Below are 12,741 nucleotides of genomic sequence, written 5' to 3' on the forward strand. Positions count from 1 at the left end.
CTGGAGGTCCAGGGGCTCACCCCCGCCCCAGCCGGGCAGCCTCAGCGGGGTTGGTATTTCCTGCCACCTCCCCCGCCTTCCCAGGCTGTCTGGCAGAGACCAGAAAGGAGTTGGTGGGGGTTCCCCCGCTTCCTGCTGGGGGTTCCGGGGTGGGGCGGGGGGGCAGGAGGGTCCTGGTGGGCATTCTGGAGGGAGCCCGTGCAGTTCAGGACTGTTGGCGGGGGGTGGGGGGGCGGGGAATGTCCCTTCCCTCTCTCAGAGGGACCTCAGGGCCCACCTGGTTGGCCACTCCTGAGTGGTGGCTGTAGTTTCTGCTTGCATACAGCTGCGACGGGGAACTCACTATCGAGGAGCAGCCTGTGCCCTTGTCAGTTACCATGAGAACATTCTTTATTTTAACTTTACTGAATGTAACTTTTCACACCCATATACTCTGGGGGCCCAGGGGGTTACTGCTCTCCTGCTCTGGGCGCCGAGCATTCCAGGGCATTCCATCTCTGCTCCATGGCTTCCCTATCTGGACTCCAGGTATTTGCATTTTAGAGTCAGTTTTATGGCCTGAAACGCTTTTTGTGCCAAGGGAGAGATCTGTCCATCACCTCTTCCACGCAAGCCTTCCTGAACTGAATCTGGCAGCTCTTTGAAGTCCCTTTGCCTGTGTTGGGGCTGCTGGGATGTCCTCCTGCCTGGACGGGGGCCTGTCTCTTGTTGGAGGTCCCTGTGAGGTCCCGGGCCATGGTCTCCTTCCCTGGAGTCCTGAGTCTCACGGATTACTGCTGGTCCCCAGGGGCATGGAGGGTGTAAAGCGGTGTGAGGTGCTGGGTTCAGGCCTGGCGAGGCCCGGGTTCTTGGGCGGCGGTGGGGGGCGGGGAGGAGTCGGCAGTTGGGTTTTGCCCCTCCCTCCGAGGCCCCGTGTGCCCCCTTGGGTGGGGAGAGCTGGGTGTCAGCAGCTCCCAGGGTGGGGTCTGGGCCTGAGCCTGGTGTCCCGCAGCCCAGGATCAGATAAACGTGTGGTGACCGCTGGTGACAAGTCCCCTGCGAGTCCAAAGTATGGCTTCAAGAATAGCGCCTTATCGCTAAACCTACTGTTTATCAGTGGGTGGGGACAGATAGTGGCCCGGAAAAGGCAGAGCCTGCGTGCACGTGGAGGGCAGGGCGGGGCCTCTCTGCGAGCAGGGGGTGTTTAGGCATTTTTCCCTTTTCCTCCTAACGTTCCCTTCCCGGCCAGACTCCAGAGGACTCCAGAAAATACCCCCTGCCCGTTGTCACCCAGGCTCCGGGAAAGTGTCTGCTGTGGGGGTTCTGTGTCAACAGGAAGGGCCCAGAGTGGGGGTCGTTGAGGTGGATCTTGGCCGGGGTGGCCCCTCCCAGGGGCTCACAGTCCCTGGTTTGGAGCAGTTGCTGTACACGTGACCCTGGGGCTCAGAGGATGGGGGCTGGGCTCAGGAACCGGGCCCCGACCTTTGCATTTGGGAGACGGGCCACACGCAGAGGCTGGAGGCTGGTGCCCCTTCCCCTGGCCCCCCGTTTTTACCGGAGGCCCCCCGCCCCCCTGTACCCGGCCCCTCCTGTCTTGCCCAGTTTCCCTCCATCTCGTTGTTGCCCTCCTCACGGTTCCCAGATTTGAGGGGCTGCAGAAGCTTTTGGGGTGCAGCCTGGTAGCTACTTCCCTCCCTCCTTCCTTCCGGCCAAAGCTTTCTCTTGCCGCTCCCACCCCTTCCTGCCAGGGAGCAACAAACAAACAAACAAGCAAACAGCTCAGGCCGCGTAGGCCCAGCGTGGACCTGGGGAGCCTCTTCTGCAGCTGTGTGAACGGGAAGCCCGGCTCCCCACACCCCGCAGGTGTGGCCGGCCCGCAGCAGAGGCCCCGACAGGCTCTGGGCCCCATGGCGCTCCCGGCTGCACTCTGCCCCTTAAGGAGAGCAGCCCCTGAGAAGTCCCCCACCCCGTCCTCTTCTCCCATTCAGAGCCCCCCAGTTCCCCCAAGATTTCCGGGCAGCGGGTGGAGGTGAGGAAGCTGTGAGAATCCCGGAGTGCTGTCTCCCTCTTGGCCCCAGACCCCCATCTCGTTCCCAGAGGCTGGGGAGAAGAGTGGGCTGCTCCCCTAGAGTGGCCAGGCCCTCAGGCTTCTGGACGCGCTGCTGGGGTTGGGACCCCTGTCCGATCGGGAGCCCCAGGAGTTGCCCCCCGTGCTCTCCGGTGGAGGTGTCTGCAAAACAGATGTTGTAACGTCCATCTTGCTTCCCTTGCCCTCCCCGCCTGAAGTCGGAGGCGTGCTTCTCGGGACTGAGTAAAGGGGAGGGGCCAGCGCTAGCCTGCATCCTGCAGGGTGGGCTTGGACAGGGACCAGCTGGCTCAGGGTTCCTCATGCAGGGGTGGTCAAGGGCCAGGTGAAATGGGCATTCCAGTTGTCCCAGGGGCTTGGTAGAAAGAACCGTGGCTGCTCGGCCTAGGGGCAGCTGCAGGTTTGGGGGCGTGTGCCTGGGTAACTTTTGCACCTTCCCTGTGCCTGTTTCCTTGTCTGTCACAGGTGGGTGGACAGGGTCGCAAGCGATCAGTGAGGTCAAGGATGTGCAGCCAGACCTTGTGGGTGCAGGGAGCTTAATGGCTAATAGGGCTGGCTTGCAGTACCCATCTCTGCCAATAGGTGCCGCCATCTGGTTCTGGAATTTGAAGCTCTTATTTTCAAGTTCAGTGAAATGGTTTACTCCCAGTTCTGTGAATGGCAACGGTTTCAGACGGATCAGATGAGGCTCTTTTGCTGGTGCAGTGGCAGGCAGGCCCGCACTCCCTGGCTGGGAATTCCAGGCCCCCTTCCCGTGCCCCTCCTCCCTCAGAGGGCAGGCAAGGGAGGAGGTGCCCAGCAGGCTGGGGGTTACAGGATGGAAATGGGTAAGTGCTCCCAGAGAAGGGGGTCCCCAGGGTTGGCAGAGCCTCCCATGTTCCTGCGGGGACCACCCCACCCCACGGGCTGGCCACTGCCCAGCACCTCCGTGGACAAGTTCACAAGGCCCTGGAGGAAGCTCAGCTCTGGCCGGGGTCGGGTCTGCCTGGCCCTGACGGTTGGTAGCGGTGTCCTGCAGCCTGTCCCCGAGACTCAGTTTGCACCGGTGACCAAAGTGGGTGAGAGGACTCGGGGGCGATGCACAAACAAACAAGGCTTCTTCCTGCCCCAAGCCTGGCGCTCAGGGACCGCTCGGGGCACGGCCGCTCCGAGGTTCAGGCAGGCGAAGTTCTCCTGCGGCTATTGCTGGTGCAAGCAGGGCACGTCCCCCGACTTGGGGGTACGTGGACGGGGGCCGCCCGATCACACCCGTGGCCCGCTCGACTTCTCAGAAGCATGTGTGATCACTGCAGGCCTGGCGGGAAGGGCCCGAGAGACCATTTTGCAGATGGGAAGGCTGAGGCCCACCGAGGGGGCGTGGCTTGCTCAGGCCACCCTGCCAGAGGCCGGACTGGACTAGCTGTGGCCTGCAGCTCTGACTCATGCTGCCTTGTTTGGGCCTCTCTGAGTTCCCCACTGTCTGCTCAGGCCCCAGGGCAGTGGATTCACCCGGAGAGCCTCCTTCCTGGGGAAGCTTCTCGTTGAGCCCTCAGGGTAGGAAGGGGAGGCCCAATTAGTGCCTGGGGGGCTTTGAAATCCCTGGCATGAAAGGCTGGTGTGTGGGAGGTCCCGGCCTCTCACTGCCGCAGCCTCTGTGGGTTGCCCGTCTGCAGGCCTGGTGCACACCTGGGCCCCCTCCACCAGGCCTGCCTGGAAGCTCCCCTGCCTCAGGCCGCACGCCACCAGGCCTGGGCACACAGGAAGCTGTATTCTTCGGGGCCCCATGAGGTAGAGGGGCCTGGGGGCCTGTTGTCTTGGCCACCGCCGCTGGGGTACCTGAGCAGGCCCAGGCTGTGTGCTGGGCCTGCCCTGCCGTGGGCAGCGGTAGGAACACAGGGCCTCAATTCCCCATCTGTAAAATGGGATAATAGGACCGCCGTGTACCTCCTAACTCCGTGCGTTCACCTCTGCTGAGGACATGCACTGTTTCTGCTACTTAGTGGGTGTTCCGAAAGTGTCAGCCTTCATTATTTTTATCATCCCCAGACTTTCACCTTGACCCCCTGAGTAGATGGGCAGAGGGGCTGGCAACTCCCGGCCACCAGGCGTTCCAGGTGGACAGGCCTGGGGTGCTGAGGGTTCCAGGGGCAGCCATCTGGCCTCCCTGCCCAGACAGGCATCTGAGAGCAGCTGTCAGCCTGCTTCTCCTGCATCTGCCTGGGGCCCAGCCTGAGCCTTAAAGTTGGTCCAGGTGGGGCTGGTGCCTTGGAGGGGAGCTCTGGGCATGGCTGGACTGGCCTCGTGTTGCTGGGGAGCCGTAGGGTTGCAGTGGGGGTCCCTTGCCCTTCCACGGCCTGGTAGCTGTGGCCTGAGGGGGTAGCGGGCCAGGCTGTACCCCGCAGGTGTGGATTCCTGACTGGCCTCCTGTGGCTTCTTGTCTTACAGACTTCTCCACGCAGGTGAACTCCTCTTCCCTCAACTCCCCCACGGGGCGCGGCTCCATGGCCGCCCCCTCGCTGCACCCCTCCCTGGGGCCCGGCATCGGCTCCTCGCTCGGCTCCCCGGGACAGCTGCACTCGCCCATCAGCACCCTGAGCTCCCCCATCAACGGCATGGGCCCGCCCTTCTCGGTCATCAGCTCCCCCATGGGCCCCCACTCCATGTCCGTGCCCACCACACCCACCCTGGGCTTCGGCACCGGCAGCCCCCAGGTAAGTGCGGGGGCGGGGCCTGGACCAGAGGGACGGGGCCTGGCTTTACCCGCGTAGTCCTGTGGACCCTGGGAGGCAGGTGCTGTCGCTTCTCCCTTTCCGCTCTGGAAACAGTGTCAGAGAGGCAGCTTTCGCCTGGGTTTGAGCTCAGGTCTGGCTGACTCCTGTGCCCGTGGCCCTCGGGGGTCAGTGACCAAGCTTCCTCGCCGGCCCTCTATCCCAGCGAGGCCCCCTCCAGTGCGGGGGGGACCTGCCTCTAGGACTCAGAGCTCTGTAGGGTGGGGACTCCTAGGTCCTCAGGCTGAAGCCGCCTACCTGGAGCCCCGTCATCCCCTGGCCTGCCCTTCTTGTGCCCAGGCCCGGACCCTTCCCCACACGGGGTGTCTCGGTGCTCCCTGCCCCGACCCCCAGGCTCGGGCAGACGCTGCCTCCTCGGGGGTGCCAGGCCTGAGGCTCATCTGCCGGGCTTGGTGGTCTCTGTGGTCGTGTTTGCCCAGATGCTCCTCTGAACAGCCTGGCTTTCGGGGTTGGGTCCAGATCAGGAAGCTGCCGGCACCTGGTGGGCCTGACTCAGCCAGTTCTTGCCGTGGGGACCCCCGAGGCCTGGTCCACCCTCCCCTGGGCGCTTCTCGTCTGAACCCCTGCAGAGCTGTCCTGAGTGCCCAGGACCCCTGCTAGGCACCTCCTCTCCTGGCTCTGGGGGTTTCCTGGTGGATTTCTCACTGGACGCCTAGGAGATCTGCTGAATCCCAGGGGTCTTCCCTCTTTCTGGGGCTCAAACTGTCCTTTTGGACGTTGGTGGGGCCCCCTTTGCTCTGAGCGTCGTTCAAGTCTGGGTCCAGCTCTCATCCCCGTAGAGGGAGGCCCGCTTAGAGGAGGGCTCCGTGGGGGAGGCTCTGGGAGCTGTTTCCACGGGGCTGCAGGACAGCGGCCAGAGAGGGACTCGGGCGCAGGCTCCACGGCCCAGAGCTGCACAGCTAGTCGTGTCCGCGTGTCCCGTGGGCTCCCTGCTGCCCACGGAGCCACGCCGCCTGCAGGACAGCCCTCCCCCGCTCCATCGGCTGGGCCTGTCCAGAGCTGGTCGTGGAGCACCTGGCTGGCTCTTCCAGGGCCACCTCATCAGCCCCTTTGTGCCTGGAGGACAGGTGCAGAGGAGCTCGGGCCTCAGGTGGCCCCTCATGTCACCTGTCACCAGAAGCAGGCAGAAGGCCGGAGGTGTTGGCACGGGGGTCTTGGCTGCCTTCCTGGGCCCGGCCGTGCCCTTGTGAGCGTATGGCCGCCACACCCTGACGATGCTGCTCGACGGGAGGGCACACGAGGGCTGGGCCTGCACCCTGTCCCCTGGGAACCAGGACAGAGGCGGCACCTGCTGGCTCCCAGGGAGGGCCCCGGGAGGCTCCTTGCTGGCCCCGCGGGCACGCGTTCGGCGGGAGCCTGGGTGTGGAGTCTGGAGCAAGGGCTGTGCGGGGGCAGGGCCCGAGGGTGGCAGTGATGCCCCCCAAACCTTGAGGGAGCCTGGTGCCTCCAGGCACTGGTAGCCTGTCTGGGGGCAAGGGTGGGCGGTGCTGGCGAGCGGCGGTTTGGGGCCACGTGCACCCTGTTCTCTGTTGTTCTCTGCTCACAGCCAGGCTCCTGGCACACGGTGGGTGCCTGTTGGATGCAGGTTGCTTGTGAGCGAGGGGCCGCAGGGCCCGTGAGGCTGATGAGGGGATGAGGGCAGGAGTGGAGCTTGGGGGGGGGAGGGTGGGGAACAAACCCCGTGTGTCCCAGACGTTCGCGGCTGCCCTTCTGGTCGGCCGTCCGCCTGTTCCTCCGTAGGTCGATCAGGCCGCAGTTGGTTTAGCCGTGGTCTGAGCCCCGTGCGCGGCCTCAGTCCCCCCGACCCCTACCTCCACCCTTGCCCCCGTAACTCCTTCCCTGGGCCCTGAGTTCAGCTTCTAGGCTTCAGCAGTTTGTCTTGGAAACCTGGGGTTCCCCAGATTCATGGAAGTGTGGGTGGAGCTCGAGGGGGACATGCCCCCACACCCTGCCTCAAAACCACAACCGCAAAGTCACAGGGCCGGAACCAGTGAGGCTTTCTGACTTCTGCTGTCAGGGAGGGCCTCCTCCTCGACCCCACCCTGCAGGGAAATGGAAACGGCGCGGGGGTGGGTCTGGGCAGGGCCAGGCTGGACCTCAGGTGCCGTTGCCGAGTTGCCCCGCCTCTCTCCCCGGGTTCGGGGGCTCCATCAGCCCAGGGAGCATTCCCCACCACATCCCGGAGCCCGCCCACAGGGCCTGGCACGTGTGGGCGCCTCAGTCTCCTGGCCTCACCAGCCTGGCGAGCCTCCCTGGAGCAGGGCCTGCGTGGCCCCTGCCTGTCCTCGCCGTGGGCACCGTGGCTGGGAGGCCTCTGTGATGGGGCGTCCGGCAGGCCACGTGCGCTTCGTGGCGTTCGCCACCTGCCTTGACGGGCAGACGGAGGCCAGCGGGGCCAAGGGCCTGCCACCCCGTCCTGACCGTGGGTGATGGGCCGGGAAGGAAGGGCACGGTGGGCGTGGAAGAGAGGGGCGGCGAGGAGGCCTGGGGGGCCCTGATGGAGCCGGGTGGTTATTTCAGTAAGTCCCGTAGGTTCCGCGGGAACTGAGACACCTGCCAAGGATGTGAAAGGGGAAATGGGATGGGACCCCCATCCTGGGCACGCCAGGGAGTCTTTGGCCTCCAGAAGGGGCTGTTGGTGCCCCGGGTCTCCTAGGACACGGGACGGAGTGCAGGAGGGGAGCCGTCCCCCATAGGTGTGGGGGGGGCTTTGAGCCCACGGTGGGTGGGTGTGCGTGTCTGGCAGAACAAGGCACCCCGCGCTCTGTCCTGGGGGCTGTGAACCAGTCCAAGGCCCACCAGCTTGGGGCTAGGGAGGGAGAAGGGCGACCCCTGTCCCCCTCAGCCTTGCCATGGCAGCCGTGCCAGGACCCACCAGTTGAGGCAGAGAAGGGAAGTGGAGGCCCCAGGCCCGGGGTGAGGACGGGGCTACAACCAGCCGACATCTTCACACACGTGCAGGGTCTCCTAGGGCTCCCCAGAGCCTCTGGGCTGACAGCTGTGCCCCCGGGAAGGAAGCCTGAGCCCGGGAGGGCAGGGATGCCCTCAGCGTGTGGCCTGGGAGCCAGCTTGGCCGTGACACTGACCGCGACTGACGGCTCCATCCATCCTGCCTGCAGCTGCTTCCCTGGTGCTGCGGCCTGCCTGTTTCCTTAGGGCGGGCGCCGGGCCCAAGGGCCTGCACGTGGGGGCCTGGGAGAGAGGACAGGTGGCCCCTACCCACCCGGCATGGTTTGAGCAACCACAGAAAGAGGACACGCCCGAGCTCCTCTCCTCAGTGCCGCCTAGCGGATCCAGAGCCGCGTGGAGTCGCGGCCGGGCTCCCGCAGCCCGAGAGAGGCCTCATGCCAGCCTCCAGCCTGCGCCCGCTGCTCCCACGCGCCCGGTGGCCCCTCAAGGCCTGCCCCCGGCCCCTGCAGCTGACCCTCCACTCCTGGCCGCACGGATTTCCCGCCCTTTTCCCAACAGTCCTTTGGTTTCCCCACCTCCAGACGTCTGCTCCGGGGGTGGGGGGGCCTCTGCCTGGGACGCCGCCTTCCATTGTCCGCGGCCCAGCTGGCCCAGCGGCGGCCCCCGGAAGCCCGAGTGCTAACGCAGGGGCTGCTGCGCCCCAGGCCGGCTTCAGGAGCTCTGCTGCCCGCGAGTCGCCCCGTCATCCCGGCGGCAGCCCTGGGATGGAGGCACTCAGTCTTCTCCAGTTTCTACGCGAGGAGCGTCAGGCCCAGAGCGATGAGATGATTTCCCTGCAGTCACACAGGGAATAGAGGAGGCAGAATCCCGCGACAAGCTGTGGCCGTCCCGCCTACGGCCGTGGGCGAGCTCTGCAGGCTGGGCAGGGCGCGTTCCTCGGGGCCTCGGGCGCCTGGCTGGTTGCTCAGCGGATGGTCTGGTGGATGGGATCACCGAGCGGCTCTGGGCCGGCCCGTTCCCTGGGGCCCTGGTTGTCCCTTCTGCCGTGTGCGGGGAGTCCCTCAGCGCTTGTGGCTCCCAGGGGCCTGAGCTCACACCTGCTCGGCCACTTAGCACCCGTGGGCTCTCTGCTGGTCCCCTGACCTCCCTGAACCTCCGTGTCCACTCTGGAAAGGGGAGGGCAGCTCTCCCTGCTCGCTAGGGGCTTTCCACGTGACAGATGCCGTGCACGGTGGCCCTTAGCAAACAGTAGGCGCCCTTGCTTAGTTGAGGCTCATCTGGGAGGTGCTCCTGAAGCCTGCAGGTCCTGCGGGGGTGGTTGGAGGTGTGGGGTACGTGTTCTTGGGTGCAGTGGGGTCCTCTGGACGCTCTCTCGCCCCACCTCCTGCATCTTGACAGCCCCAGGTGGCCGGGGCTGGCCTCCCGGCCTCCTTGCAGCCCCCCGCGAGTCCCGTGGGGTTAAGTGACCTGATAGAACCACAGCCCACCTGAGCAGAAGAATCCAGACCTGTCCAGGGCTGGAAGAATCCCTGCAGGCGCTGGGGCTGGTGTGAAACAGCCTTTGGGATGGTTTGTGCTTTGAGCACCCGGCTCTTCCCATCCCGTGAGAAAGGGGGATGGGAGTAGGGGATTGGGGCCGCAGGGAAGGAAGGGGGTGAGGTTCCCTTGTGCAGGAGGGGCCCAGCTTGGGGCGACCGGGGGGCAGCATGGCAGCTGCAGTCCATCCAGAGACATCGTAGGACCTGACTTCCGCCTTTGTCAGGGGTTTGCAGAAGTCGGGGTGCTGGGGGGCCGCCCAGCTGGCGTCCTGGCGCCTGTGGGGACCGGCTGGCGCGCAGGATGCGGCGGGAAGCACCTCGGGGCCCTTGGCGCTGATGGGAGAGCTGGGGTGGGCGCAGCGGAACCAAAACTGCTGTGTCATTGCAGCCGCAGCAGCTGTTGCCAGGGTGACTGGTGAGTTTCCCACCCTTCTTCCTGGAGCAGTGTCAGGATGGCGGGAGGGATGGAGGGGTGTGTGTGTGTGTGTGTGTGTGTGTGTGTGTGTGTGTAAGGGATGTTGTCTCCTCCCTCTCTTCTTGGGTCACACGATCCAAGACCCCTACCCTGCCTGCCGAGGCCGGGGCAGCGTGGCCTGCTGGTGGACCCTGGATCTCCTCCCTCCTTGCTGGGACCAGGCTTCAGTGCCCATCTATGGGTTGGGAGTCCCCAAAGCGCCTGCCTCACCGGAGGGTCCCAGCGCTCTCGCTGTCCTGTCGGGGGAGCGCCCAGGAATGGCAGGCGGTTCTTATTTAGGTGGGCGAGGGGCAGAGGGTGTGAGCAGGGGCCTTGCGGGTCCTCCTTCGAGCCTGGGGTCCTGCGGGAGGGTCGGGCCCTGAGGGCAGGACGGGCTCCTCCGGCCTGGTTGAGGAAGTGGTGCCCGGCATCCCGCCTGCGCTCAGCGGGGCTGGGCCCTGCCACTCTGCGTGGCTTGGGGTGGGCAGGGCCCCTCTCTGAGCCTGTTTGTCTCTCAGTAAAGGGGGTGTGTGGCAGCACCTTCCTGGCCCAGCAGCAGGTGCCTCGCAGCAGCCTGCCAGGGCTGACCCCGGCTTCCCCCCCCTCAGCTCAACTCGCCCATGAACCCCGTCAGCAGCAGCGAGGACATCAAGCCCCCGCTGGGCCTCAACGGCGTCCTCAAAGTCCCGGCCCACCCCTCGGGGAACATGGCGTCCTTCACCAAGCACATCTGTGCTATCTGCGGGGACCGCTCCTCAGGTAGGCCGCGAGGGCACAGTGGGGACGGCAGGGCCCCGGCCAACAGGGGGCTGCTCGGAGCTCCGAGCCGCGCACCCAGGACCTTCTAGCGTGTCCACGTCCGGGAGGTGGTAAGCGGCAGCGTGGCTTTGAGGCTTCCAGAGACGAGGCAGCTGTGGTGGTGACGATGGCGTGGGGGCAGCAGGGCTGTGCCCCGGGTGAAGGGCCCTTCGCGTCCCACTTCCGAGCCCGGCAGCCCCGGGGGCAGGACGGCCGACCTCCTCGGGCCGCCATCTCAGACGCGGAGACGGCGAGGACCCCGGGGTCCGGGTCTTGGGCGGGGCCGGGATGCAGCCCTGCTGCGCTCCCAGGCTGGCTCCCTTACCCCAGTGGGACGAGCCCCTTCTGCCAGTTGGCCGCAGGCTGCTCACGGCCGCCCCACCTGCAGGCAAGCACTATGGGGTGTACAGCTGCGAGGGCTGCAAGGGCTTCTTCAAGCGGACGGTGCGCAAGGACCTGACCTACACCTGCCGGGACAACAAAGACTGCCTGATTGACAAGCGGCAGCGGAACCGGTGCCAGTACTGCCGCTACCAGAAGTGCCTGGCCATGGGCATGAAACGCGAAGGTAGGCGGTGCTGGCCCTCTCCCCTCTCGGAGCACAGGGGTGGCTCTGGACTTGGCGGTTGCGCGGACCTCCTTTGCATACCTCTGATGACGGGGTGCTCACTCCCTCCAGAGGCGGCGGCTGCTGCTCTGTTGGCAGCACCTCTCCGGGGGCTGTGAGCTCACTCACCGGCTCTTTCCCGAGTACCTGCCGTGTGCTAGGCTCTGGGATTACGGAAGAGACACTCTCGGTCCTGCCTGCTGGCGGCTCCCAGCCCCGCTGGGGACAGACATTGATCAGAGCCTCTTCAAGGTCACGGTGGGCCCGGCCGAGTGCCTGGGCTCTGGGAGAGGCAGAGGCAGAAGCAGCGGGAGCCAAGGCTGGGGGTGGGAGATGCGGGCGCTGAATGAGCGAGCCCGGGAGGGCGTGCGCGCGGGTCCTGGAGCCTCGTTCCCGCTGCAGTAGGGGCCGGTCGAGGAGACCCGGGCCGGGGGTGGGGCAGGGAACTCCAGAGACCATCGGGACGTTCCCAAGCCTGCTGGACGCCAGCTGGTCCTGGGCTGTGCTTCCTCCTGCAGATCTGGCCGGGGTGCCTGGCGACCCCAGGTCCTCCCAAGCAGAGGGACTCGGGCTGCGGGTCTCTCGGCCTTGGGTTGTGACGTTTATTAGGGGCGGATGGGGCGTGTAGCGCGGAAGGCCGCTCCCCTGAGGTCGCTGAGCTTGTCAAGCTGTCCAGCCAGACCTGGGCCCGAGCCCGGGGTGGCTCCTCGTGGCCCTTGGCCGTCCGTGGGCCTCGGTTTCCCCAGCGCAGGTTCGGCGGCTCCTGTATTCTGGGTGGCTTCTCTCGGTTTGGTCTGCGTCTCTGCTTGAGCGTCCCGCGCCTGGGGCCTCGCAGGTTTAGGAGGTGCTGTCTGGGATCCCTTCTCTGCTGCGGCTGCTCCCATGGTCCACGCGTGGCTTGTGATTTTCTACCTCCTTCCCACCGGCTCCTGTCGGGGTCTCGGGCTGGCGTCTCACCACCGAGGACTCCTCTCTCGTGGGGACTGCAGTTTTCATCTCCTTTCACTTGTTTCTCTCTTCAGCCCCACTTGTTCTTGCTGAGAAACCGAAACCTCAGCTGGGCCGTGTGGTCCTGCAGGATTTGCTCCTTGAGGCCGCGAGGCTGCCTGTGCATTGCAGTGATGTGATGGGGCTCGGTGGTAGCCGCTGGTGAGGGGCGGGGCGCCTCCTGGGCTTCAGCGTGAGCGAGGGGCCGGCCTGGGCTCCAGGCCTTCCTGATCAGGGTACGTGTTCCATGGAGACCTTGGCCCACCCTTCTTTGTGTGGGTGGAGAAGCTGAGGCCCAGAGAGTCCAGGGCTTGTCCAAGGTCACATGTCGGGCTGGAGCCTGGGCCTCTGGCTTCCAGTGCAGAGCTATTCCTTTAGACCATCAGGAGGGCAGAGGAAGCATGTGCCTGGCTGGGGGAGGCCTGTGCCCAGCCCCGGTTCCTCTGGCCACCCTTTGTAGTCAGGGTAGACTTCCTGGAGGTGGTGAGTGCAGCGTGGTTCTTGAAGGATGGAAACTTGGGCGGGGGGCAAGCGTGTGGTGGGCAGCAGATCAGTCTGCATCCAGATGTGGGGCCTGGCCAGAGGGGAGGTACCAGTGTGCTGAGGGGAGGTGG

The 12,741-nt window shown here is 65.6% G+C and overlaps 1 protein-coding gene across 8 annotated transcripts in view; it reads left to right on the top strand.

The window, feature by feature from the left end:
- RXRA (retinoid X receptor alpha) overlaps positions 1 to 12,741 on the top strand; it is a 95,350-nt gene that overhangs the window by 64,719 nt on the left and 17,890 nt on the right. For 5 of the 8 annotated variants that reach the window (XM_060153928.1, XM_060153921.1, XM_060153924.1 and 2 more), the window contains 3 exons: positions 4,490 to 4,755; positions 10,344 to 10,494; positions 10,922 to 11,101. In XM_060153928.1, coding sequence (XP_060009911.1) covers positions 4,490 to 4,755; positions 10,344 to 10,494; positions 10,922 to 11,101 — 597 coding nt within the window. Of the gene's footprint in view, positions 1 to 4,489; positions 4,756 to 9,557; positions 9,697 to 10,343; positions 10,495 to 10,921; positions 11,102 to 12,741 lie in introns of those variants that run through there. The other 3 variants (XM_060153926.1, XM_060153927.1, XM_060153925.1) reach the window with 2 other exon arrangements.

This window comes from Lagenorhynchus albirostris, chromosome 7 (genome assembly GCF_949774975.1).
Source record: "Lagenorhynchus albirostris chromosome 7, mLagAlb1.1, whole genome shotgun sequence".
Taxonomy (NCBI): domain Eukaryota; kingdom Metazoa; phylum Chordata; class Mammalia; order Artiodactyla; family Delphinidae; genus Lagenorhynchus; species Lagenorhynchus albirostris.